This window comes from Condylostylus longicornis, unplaced genomic scaffold (assembly GCF_029603195.1).
Source record: "Condylostylus longicornis isolate FDR11 unplaced genomic scaffold, ASM2960319v2 ptg000072l, whole genome shotgun sequence".
NCBI lineage: Eukaryota > Metazoa > Arthropoda > Insecta > Diptera > Dolichopodidae > Condylostylus > Condylostylus longicornis.
This window is the reverse complement of record NW_026578040.1, coordinates 1,496,862-1,509,085: the sequence shown is the minus strand read 5'-3', so window position 1 is coordinate 1,509,085 and position 12,224 is coordinate 1,496,862. Positions and strand designations below refer to the sequence as shown.

Here is a 12,224-nt window from a genome sequence, read left to right as displayed (position 1 = left end):
AAGCCAAGCAATTTCAACGACTTCCATCAAACACAATAATTCTAATAACATATTCGCCTGTGCGAAATTTTAATACCATAACTTCTATAATTTCCGAGATACAGACAAATAAATTTCGAAGTTTTATGGCAGCTACCCGAAGCAGTACCTCGATCATATCCAATTTAAATAGAATCTGGAATTTACTATCCAAACGTAGTTAAATCGACTCATAAATGGACGCTGATCAAAAACATATACATACTTGAGTCTATTTTTTTATACCCGTACGAACGTATGTTCGAAAGGTATACTAAATTTGCCTTACCGTTTGTAACGCTAAGAAAAAATGGTGTTAGATATAGACTCAAGTGTATGTTTTTGATCAGCGTCGAATTCTGAGTTGACCTGGTGAGTAACTTCACCAAATTTTCACAAATGATTGATTGTAGTAAGTGCTAGAACTCTATTTAAATTTGACATGATCGGGGTACTGCTTCGGGTAGCTGACATACAACTTCACAATTTATTTGGCTATATCTGAGAAACTGTAAAAACTATGGTATTGAAATTTCACACAAGTGAATATATTAGTAGGGGCGATGTGTTTGATAAAAACCGTTGAAATTGCTTGGCTCCTTCGCGTACATGCCATACAACTTCAAAAGTTATTTGGCTATATCTTAGAAACTATAAAAGCAATGGTATGGAAATTTCACACAAGTGAATACATTAGTAGGGCTGATGCGCTTGATAAAAGTCGTTGAAATTGCTTGGCTCCTTCGCGTACATGCCATACAACTTCAAAAATTATTTAGCTATATCTCAGAAACTATAAAAGCTATAGTATTGAAATTTCACACAAGCGAATATAATAATAGGGCCGATGTGCCTGATAAAATTCGTTAAAATTTCTTGGCTCTTTCTGGTAGCTGCCATACAACTTCAATAGTAGTTTGGCACACACAGTATTTTGAAGAACACAGTACTGAAATTTTGCATAAATTAATATGGTAATACAACAACTTAAAGTCATGGTCTGCCCTGTACTCAGTTATGGCATATTTATTGGCACGTAGGATAACAAATTCTTATGGGTATCACAGAGTTGACAAGATCAACTCTATTTTTTTTCGTTTTCAATTATTATTAATAAATTTTTAAACGGCGCCCTAGTTTTAAGGCACTTGCCGCAAGTACACATTTTACACGTATAGTGGATTCGATCATGTACATGTTAACATAACTATATTTAATATACATTTACATAACGTACACATATACTCGTATGTGTATACAAAAAAATTAAGAAACAAAATTTTACTGTTTTTTTTATTTTGGTTTTACCCTTGATAATAATAAAAAAAATAAGTTCGATTCTCTTATTCAGCATGTTTGCTGAATATACATACATACACATGTATGTTTTTGTTTATAGAATTCTACAAAAATGATAGAACTCCAGTTTAATTTTAAATTGTATAACATGTTCTTTAATTTAATAAAACATTTTTTGCTGTTTTCAGAAAAATTAACATTTTGAAAATTATTTCCCACAGTTTTTAATATTATTTTGAACTGAAAGCAAAATTATTTTCGTTTATTCCATTTTATAACTCTCTACCTCATACACCAAATTACTTGTAAGCTACTTTTGATATTTTTATTCTCCGTACATAAATTTATGTCTGCCATATTCGTTCCTTCATCCCTCCATTCTTCCATGTACTATGATTTTCAAGGATAGGCGAATTTATTTATAATTTTTTTTTGCTCTTTTGTGCTTCGTTTTTGTTATTTATACGACTTTTTGTCTTCTTTCTTTGTTTTTAATGTATGTCAATCTTGATCCTCGAAGAATATTTACAGGTAAAAAATTTCCTTCTCATATTTTCATACCTCCAACTTTCTTTTTTGCCTTCTCCACTTTTCTCTTTAGTTATTTTATTTATATTTAGGTATATCTCATTTTGTTTCTATTTTCCTTTTTATTTTTAATATTGTGATGCCTCGTTTCGTGATTTTTAGAAATGAAAATACGCGTGCACATGATTATTTTATGAGTTAGGTAAATATTTTCGTTACTAAAACAATGACAAAAACAAGCAAAAAGAAACCGAAAAAAAATAAAAACAAGAAAAAAGAAACAAAAAAAAAAAAATACAACAAAAAAAATAACTAAAGCAAGCGATACAACCCTCTTTTAAAACGGAGCGATACCTTAATTTATTCGTTAAGTGACATTTTGAAAAATGACATCAAAACGATGTGAAATTTAAAGGAAAAAAGGAATATTATATTGTAGGCCTCCGGCTCAGTTCGATAAAAAAATTTGGAAGGAGTGAACGGAAAGGTATCTGCATACCTTTTAACAACGCTAAAATAAAAACAAAGTTGCTGTCAGTCAATGCTACGCGAAAATCAAATTAAGTTAACTCAGAATTTTGAACAAAAAATTTTAAAACTTTTCCCACAAAATTTTTTTTCTTAACTTACAAATCTGTTAAGCTATAATTTATCAATGTTAATATAATATTTCCGTTCATAATATAGTAATTTTTCATAGAATTAACTATTGTAAACTGTTTAACACAATATGCCTTCATTGAAAGATGAAAGAAAGTGGTTGCATATTTTGTCAACATTTAATTAATGTGTAAAATTTGTAATTTGAAATTATAAAAAACTACAAATTTTAAGTCAAAGGTACAGGAAAAACCAAGCTATGTAAAAAAAACTGGTGAATAAACAAAACTCATGACAGCATTAGTAAATAATTTATGAACGCCTTAAGAAAATTTGATCAAAGGCTGAAATATTTTATAAAATTATTATTCTAAGAAATTAAACCCTATATAGGTTTTTCTACGCATACTCGTATTTGTAAATTTTCTCTATAGAGTAATACAAAATGTACTGTAACATTGATTTCTTTCCAAAAGAAACCTACAGCTTGTTAAACCTTTTACCGTAACTCTTTATTTTTATAAATACTTGTACAATCAAAAAGGGTGTTTGAAACATAAAACAAATCAATCAAAATTCATTAATAATAACCTACGCTGTTTTTGTAATATGAGCTCCTTATTCTATTTATATAGAAAAGTTTCTTCTGTTTAGTTTATTTTTAGAACCAGTCCCTTAAATTTATTCAAACCAATATGAATATACTAGTATATTAGAAAATTATACAAAAGAAATTCATTATACATAAAATATTATATACGAGTACATACATAAATAAAAATTTAAAATCAAGAACCTTAATAATATGACAACACCATTTTTACCTCATTTAAAATTTTTAACATATTAAACTATACGCCTTTTAATGTATTCAAATTAAATGTTAAAATTAACTATTAAATTTTGCGTGTCTATAAATCTTTTAAACCTTTTTTTTGAGAGAATATATTATGTAACATATACGAGTACATAAATTTTACAATTTTTTTACAATATGTACATAAAATTCTTTTTTTTTTCGATTGATTTCCACTTCGTTTTTAGTCATGAAACCGTGTTTGATTAGGTAAGTTTGGAACGAAATTATTTTTGTTTAATAAGGTTTACTGACATTTGAGAACTAATGTTTTTTTTCCTTTTTGATATAGCATTATGCCAATATATAGGTTAATTCTATTCAAATTATTTCCTCTCAATGAATATGCAAGCATAAACTTCCTACATAATGTTCACATACAGGTACTATTCATATCATCAAATTGATTATGACACTGGATAATGTAGCTTGTAATTAAAGATAGTTGTTATAAGTCATGTACTGATATAAGCACACCTAATATATTAAGTTACACATATATTTATAATATGAGAGGTTATATGACTAACATATATATCCAAAAGTCTTATTGGTTAATGTACTTAGTAGTATTAAATAAAAATTGAATAAGTACTTCATCTCTTATTTAAGTCTTAAAATTTGAATATTGGAAATTTTATATGCACATCTTTTAAAGCTTAAACCAAAATTATTAATATTAATCATTATTTAATACCTTATGATAAAAGCCTTACGCTGAGAATATTAATATTACCTTTTGCGTTATAAATATATATATGTATGTACATATATACATATATGTATACATTTTCATTTAAAATACATATGTAATTTTTTATGGTGTTTATAGTATACTTTTGCGTACGCAGTCGTATCTAATTTTGTGATTGCAAAAATGTTATAAAATAGATGAATATATTCAAAACCAATGCAAAGATACATATAAAGATGCTGAACCATTCATGCTCATAAGATTTGAAGCAAATTAAAGTCAAATTGAAGAACGTTGCATAGTAGATAGTTTATATAAAATTTTAAAATACGGATGTATTTATCTAATGATCTATTAAAGATCAATTTAATTTTCAAGGCTTACTTAAGTAAAAATTATAATAATCTTCAAAAAAATACAAGACTATACAAACAAAATTTCATTGAAATATTTCTGTAAAATCTCAATATATTATTAAACCTTTATGTATAATAGTCTGTTGAATTAAATTGTCTGTTGAATGAAAGTGATGAGATCGAAAAAGAATGATATAAATAAATCACCATAGTAATACAAAATAGAAGAACTTTATTTATGAACCATTCAACAGCAATACCAATTTAAAATTAGAATAGCCCTGCAAAGCAAATTATAAAAATCTAATCTGGCTAATGATATATGACTAACAACATTGCATATTTTATAAATAATATAATAAACTATTAAATCTTCTGGCTTTAGCTCATCAAAAAGCAAAAGAAAGATTTCTCTAACATTTCTGTTAAAACTCGATATGTGAAATTTGTGAGTAAGTGTAATATTACCGTTATTACATAGAGTTCAGGACAGCAAAAAAGAACTGAAATAAAAAGTAAAAAGTCATTTTAACAACTCATATTGATATGAATTTTTTACGGCTACATCTTTGAAAATACTAAATTAATACATTTTTACTTTTCTTGGTTTTCATTTTGAAATTGTATACTTGCAATTACATATATATAATTTCTACAGATTTTGAGTAACTCCAATAAAAACAAAAGTTGTCGTACCCATATCAAACTTCCAATTTACAATTTGCTTCTCTTTTTTTTATTAAAAAATAATTTTATTTCTAATGGTTAATAACACCACACACACTCAAATTTAGATTCTGTTTTAAGTAATACATTTTTTTATTAAAAAAAAAAACAATGAAATTTAAATTTTTTAAATTTTATTCTACATAAAATGCAAAATTGAACAAGTAATAAAAAATGCTACACAAATTTAAAATTTACATTTATTTCATTTTTTCATTAAAATATTAAAGCTCAATTTCTCGATATAAATTATAATCGCGTTTAAATTAGTAAGTTAACTAATAATTTAAATTTTATGTTACGAGTATGTAAACTTTTTCTGTGATTTTTAACAATGTAATTTTTTTCCAGATTTATATTACAAATGTTAGAGGAGGAATATTTAACACTAGTGAAGTTTTATCCGGTTCATGGCCCACTGAAAGCGAGTTAGAAAATGAATTAGAGGTGAGTATATTCATTTTAATTTTAAATTTTTTATTTAGTTTAATCTTTTATTCAACAATTTTGCTCATAAAAATATGTATACGTAAATTTAATAGTTTGACAAAATTAATATATGTGCATTAGTTGTTATCGTTACAAAAATAAATATTAGTGCATATTTAAACTAATTTTTTCAGTTTTTTTTTCTTTAATTAAAAATTTATAAAGAATACGGTTGCGCGAAAACTTAATAAATGTAAAATTATATCCGGCTGCAGTAACCATTTCAATTTTGAAACGAAATTTCATCGATTTTTATCTCACAAAACAGCCGCAAAAATATATTTGTTTGTGCGAAATTTCTATATTTATGAGATAATTTCTGAAATACAGCGAAATAACGTTTAAAGTTGTAGGACAACTACCCGAATCCCTACCGCAATCACATTCAATTTTAATTCGGTTCCGGTATTTACTATCATAAATCGTTTGTGAAAATTTGGTGAACTTTGATTAATTTGTTTTTGAGTTATCCCTGGGTGGGACAGACAGGTCATAATGTTTTTTGTGCATTCTACTATAATTCTATTGTATAAGTAAACATGTATGTTTATTTATATAATATAATTTGTATCGTAATTTCGTCTACAAATGCGTATAAAAGTAAAGATGCGTATTGTTTATACATGTTGTGTATACGTCAATTATTAGAAATTTTTTAGAAATGAATGAATCATAACTCAAAATTTTCGAAAACACAAGAGCAAAATTTATTTAAATTTTAAATTTTTTTTACATTAAAAAGCAAATACATAATTATATGAGGTGCGCCTGCAGAAAATATTAAAAACTTTAAAAGAAAAAAGAAACAGGATTCGCATATCAAAATAATAAGAATTATTTTTTTTAACTATTAGCAAAAACGAGCCAAAAATACACAATGGTCACCGTGGTCGAATTGGTCAACATGTTCCAGATCATGTGACGGTGGTATTTCGCAACAAATAAGACGCTGTAATGCACCAAATGGTTGCAAAGGTGATAATATACGTTTTCGTATATGTAATATGCAACCATGTCCGGAGCAACAAGATTTTCGTGCTTTGCAATGTTTAGCATTTAATGATGTGCCATACGATGGTGTTTTATATAAATGGACACCACATTATGATTACTCCGAACCATGTTCCTTATTTTGCAGGTAATTAATATGAATCAGAAAGTGTTTTTTTACAGTACAAATCGTTGATAACATGCCAAAGTTGGGGAAATTTCTATTTAGTTATAAATCCTATTGCAATTTTTAGTTCATTGCGCTTCTTAACAAGAATGTATAACAAAATATTTATTGAAATTTCGATTGTATAATATTTGAATGAAAACAAGAATTTCTATATATAACTAGGTTTTCTAAAACCCTAAACTACTTACAAAATATTTTTGCTTCAAAAAGCCATACATTTTAAATCATATACCTCAAAATGGTCTTCCTTTTAATTTGTACTCTTAAGCACATATTGTGCCATTATACTTTTAAATTGCTGTATTGGTGGTATTCATATTTCAGTTCTAATAGAATTGAAAAAAGGATAGTTGATAATTTCTGAAATTCATATACTTTCTACTGCCTCAAGCAGTAAACAACAAATCCACAATGCACAACAAATAAACAGATAAAAGATAATAAATAAAAGATTGCGCTAAAATCTTCCAAAATAATTACTAAAACTATCAATCGGGTCTCATGAAATATTCATAAAAGTCTGTCAGAGTATATTAACTTTGAAAAGAAAATTTTTCATATAGGTACGTACATACTTAAATCATCTAGCAAAATTTTACAATTTGTGTTATTTTATCTATTTTTTTTTCATTTAAAATATTTTTATGACTGTTCTCCGACTAAATTATATGGTTTGATAGTTAACACAAAATGACTTGCGGATCTGAATATACATATATTAACTTTCAAATGAAAGTTAATGAAATTAAATGAATCATGACGATATTTGCAAAAAATTATTCTTCATGACGTTGATTTGTTTGTACATCACATAAATGAATATAATATACATTATAACTATATTTAAATACGAGTACTGCCTCAAAGTACGATAATATTTCCACATATATAAATATATTGTAAAACTATTGAAAAACGTTAAACGTGAAAACGTTAACGTTATGAAAACTGAGTTTCAAATTTAATTGAATTTAACGTTTTAAGAAAGTTTTAAAATTGTCATAGCAAAATTTATTTTTATCATTTTATTAAACATGCATTTAGACAAGTAAAAAGACTCTAAAATATAATAGTTATTATTGAGAAAATATTAATTTACATAAGATTATATACATAGTGTTAGTACTAATGTATTGATAGCAGTAAAATTAAGACTTTTAAATATCATATGGTGTATCAGTAAAAATTTGATTTCAAAAAATGGAAAGATAAGAGAATTTCTTTTTTAAGCTTCTAATATAATTCTTGAGATACTGCATCCTTGTAAAAAACGTTAATAAAAAAATAAATTTCAGACATAACAATAAACTGAAAAGTAAGGTTTTACTCGTAGTTGAAAAAAACATTTTTTTCATCAAGAATTTATTTTACGATATTATTATTTTTAAAATAAAATTTTCATTATAAAATTTTGTTTTTATTTTATATAATTTCATTTTAAGGGGGAGACCAGCTCACTTGCCAGACGATGAATCAACAATTCATTCTGATGGTGATGAATTGGGACATTTTGATGAACCAAGCGTCATAGTTCAATTATCAAATCGGGTCCAAGATGGTACAAGATGTCGAATGGGTAGTTTAGATATGTGTATTCAAGGAAAATGTCAGGTAAATTGATTAACAAACTTCGTTTTACGAGTATTAATCGATTTTCAATCGATTCAGCACATCACCGACCGCAATGTGTATTGTCTAGTTAAGTGAAAATGTTACAGAATATTATAAAAATGCCTGTTAAATACTTCTTTCTAATTTTTAGCACATTAGTAAGCTTATAGTTAACATCCCAGAAAAGTGTAAATTTGACTCTTAGTAGAGTTTCGCTTTGTGCTACCCGAATTCCCTGAAATGCTCGCCAGTTAGTTTCGGTAAATACCGGAACTCAAATTCCTATCCCCACCGAGTCAAAAGCGCTTATTATTTCGTTTTCTGTTACTTAGATCTCAAATTATATAAATAAAGCTATAAAGAGAAATGTGCTTAATATGAGGTTGGAAACTATGGGTTTAATCAGCCTCGTTTTCATGTTTACCACATTTTAAAACATACTTAAAATATTACTTAATGATTGTTACATTCAATTATTCTTAGTAATTTATCAACTTATTGTTATATAGCTAATATGAAAAGTTGAAATAATTTTAATAATATTTTGCAACAATTAGGAACATTTTTCTATTAAATCAAAACTTTCCTAAAAATAGAAAGAATTTTACTTCATTTTTGTCTTTTATTTTTATACGAATAAAAAATTAATTATTTCAAATCCTTCTTGAAAAGCAAAAAGAAAAAAAAAGTCCCAAAATTAAAATAAAAATTTCCAATTCATGAATTTTGGAAAAAAAAATCTATTCCGCTTTTTTGTTAATATTTTTAGAATAATAAAAACAAAACCGCATCAACATGAACAAAATACCTGAATTTTTGAAAATGGTTGAATAATTTCTGGAATTTTCTATTTTATGTATATTAATTTTTTTTCTTCATAATATTCGTATTTTTCTGAAATTTTTTAATCCCAAAAAGCGCATTTTTTAACCCTGAAAATATTCCTAAATAGCAAAAAAAAGAAAAGCATAAAAAATTCAAAAACTTAGAAAATATTTACGCTATCATGGATCCTGTGCTCTCTCTTCCTAAAAAAAATTGAAAATGGAAAAAAAAGAAAAAATAACGATAAAGAAGCAAAAATAAAGCAAACATTAAAAAATAAAAGCAAAAATAAAACGTTAAGGTTTCGTATTAAAATTATTTGAACCGTAAACGTTCATACACCTGTGTGTACAGTCTCTTGCACATTCATATACACATGCCTACATATACACATGCCTACGTTATATAAGCTTATAGTTTTAAATAAATATTTTTTATAGTTTTTATTCTCTAAATCTATAATCCGAATAACTTTTTAAATTTTACAATTTGCAACCAACCCTGAACAGTTATTTGGCACTTAAGGGTTATATGAATATTTATTCGTATTTTTCTGCTTTAAACTCATATAGTGTAGATAAAAACGCGAACAAATAGGTAATGTGCAAATTTGTATGTTTATAATTTCGAATATCGAGTTTTTATGAAATTCTCGCTATAGTTTATCTAGTATTCGAAGGGTTTGTTTCATATTCAGTTTACTGTTGTAATTTAAAGTCAACGAATTAGAAATATAAGAACTAAAAAATACATCACTTAATTTTGTTTTTTTTTTGTTCTTTATTAATGCTTTAGTTTTGTTCAATATACCTACATAGTATTGTGTAAGTACAATACATATTATGTACACATATACATATAATATATTGGCACATACTATGCATTTCTCACTTCTATTTAAAAAAAAATGTAAATATTTTTATATTTTTTATTTATAGCGAGTTGGTTGTGATTTAAAAATCGGATCAATGAAAAAAGTTGACGCGTGTGGAGTGTGCGGGGGTGATGGTACAACATGTACACAACCGTTATATCATTGGGATATGACACCAATGTCGTTATGCTCGGCTACCTGTGGCGGTGGTAAGTTTTGAATATTATTTTAAATGATTGTATATGTACTATTAGTATGTTTGCTGGCTCATTTTTACCTTCTATTCCACTGCATGTATATGTCCTCCCTTTTTCATTACCTTCACATTCTCTTTCGTTCTTTATTTTAATCTACCACCCCTTTCGATCCTCCAGTCCTATTTTTTCTAACATTTTCTTTTTATTTATTTTCATTAGTATATTCACAGTTTTATTTATTTATTTATTTATTTATTTTCTAAACATTTTTCTGCTCTACTTATGATTTTCTTTCACACTGTCATAATGGAAATATTCATATTATTATAATATACTTTTAAATATATTTGTATTCATGTATTTCGAGTTAACGAGAAAGAGGGAACAAAAATGACAAGTAAAATATAATATTATATTACCTGTTCATGTTCCTATATCTACCATTTTTTTTATTATATGACGATTTTTACACATCTCAAAAATACTTTTACGATAGCTTTTTAGACTTTTGACAAACGTTTTTTAGTCATTTTCTTTATTTTCTAAATTTTTAAGTCCAGTTCAACCCTGTGAAGGCTTAATCTATTTTTGTTTTCTTTTTATATGGATTTGCATATTTTTCACCAGCTTAGCAAAAAAGGAACCGAAGAAACTCAAAAAAGAAAAGCAAAAAATACATTTTTTTCATATTTAATGGTTTGTATATAATAGTATGCCATTAAATACAAACAGGCCTAAGTTTAAAATGTGTTCAATATTACCGGAACCAAAAAAATAAAACTTAAATATCGTTTATGAAGGAAAAGTATCTATGGCTTCAGTTTATGTTTTTTCCTTTTTGCTTCAAAATTGAGAAAGCCTCTAAAATCTCGTCAAAATGTTGAACTTTTATTTACTCGCCATGCAAATTATTTAACAATTTGTCCATGTATATGTTAGTTTTAGGTTATCAAAACCAAAATTAACAAAAATAACAAAAAATTGTCACAGTCGCTGTAATTGAAGTGACGATATTATCGGTTTTTTGCAACGAGAGAAACACAAACTTAATAATTAATTGTAAATTAAACAATTTTTTTAACGCTAGTACATGATATAAACTGAGAATCGAGAAATATTCCTCTATTTTTCGCTTTCAAGAATTTCGTTATTTTGAAGTATTTTTAAGTATATTGGAATAGACGTGCTTGATTTGAATACTTTCTGTAACTGACTTTATTAAATTGAAATTTTATAAACGAAAAAGATTTTGTAACGTTGGAATCAGCTTCGTTCCGCAAATTGATAAAAGCCATATTGTTTATTAAATTCGGAGGGTTATGCGTTATACACGAGTAACTTTAATTTGAACTAAAAATGATAAAAACTTAATAACTAAAGTTAATTTTTACTTCAATAATCACAGTGTAATAGAATCACTTTTTTTACTTAGCTCCACAAAATCTTGTCCTTAATAATAACAAAATATATGACATATTCATTTATTAAAAGATGGTAACCTTATTTTATTCTTATGCACATACATATATGTGTATATAAACGTATACAGATTTTTAAGAATATTGCATTTCTAAATGGAAAAATTATTTTTTTTTTGTAAAAAAATAAATTTTAAGTCTTAATGAATTTTTTGGCAATATTTATGACTTACTTGTCAAATATATCATGGCGATTTTACCTTTTTACATATTTTTTTCTATATCTCTTCTGCGGCACATTTCCGAAAAAAGTTTTAATTAGCTTATTAGAAATTGTTTGTCTGTCGCTTCGTTTTTCTCTTCTTTTAATGAAAAAAAACGAAAATAGCCAAAATATTTATTATTCTTCTAGTTCTTCAAAATAGTGAAGATAAATATAATTTTCGATTTTAATATTTCAATTTATTAAATCTTGAACGCCAAAGACTATTTTCAAGTTTGGCTCGACTTATTTCCTTTATATCATAAAATATTGTAGATTAATATGGAAAAG

The 12,224-nt window shown here is 26.1% G+C and overlaps 1 protein-coding gene across 6 annotated transcripts in view; it reads left to right on the top strand.

The window, feature by feature from the left end:
• Nucleotides 1-12,224, top strand: part of LOC129612407 (protein madd-4) — a 213,761-nt gene that overhangs the window by 119,815 nt on the left and 81,722 nt on the right. For all 6 annotated transcript variants that reach the window (XM_055525980.1, XM_055525978.1, XM_055525982.1 and 3 more), the window contains 4 exons: nucleotides 5,429-5,524; nucleotides 6,421-6,704; nucleotides 8,189-8,357; nucleotides 10,121-10,265. In XM_055525980.1, coding sequence (XP_055381955.1) covers nucleotides 5,429-5,524; nucleotides 6,421-6,704; nucleotides 8,189-8,357; nucleotides 10,121-10,265 — 694 coding nt within the window. The remainder of the gene's footprint in view (nucleotides 1-5,428; nucleotides 5,525-6,420; nucleotides 6,705-8,188; nucleotides 8,358-10,120; nucleotides 10,266-12,224) is intronic.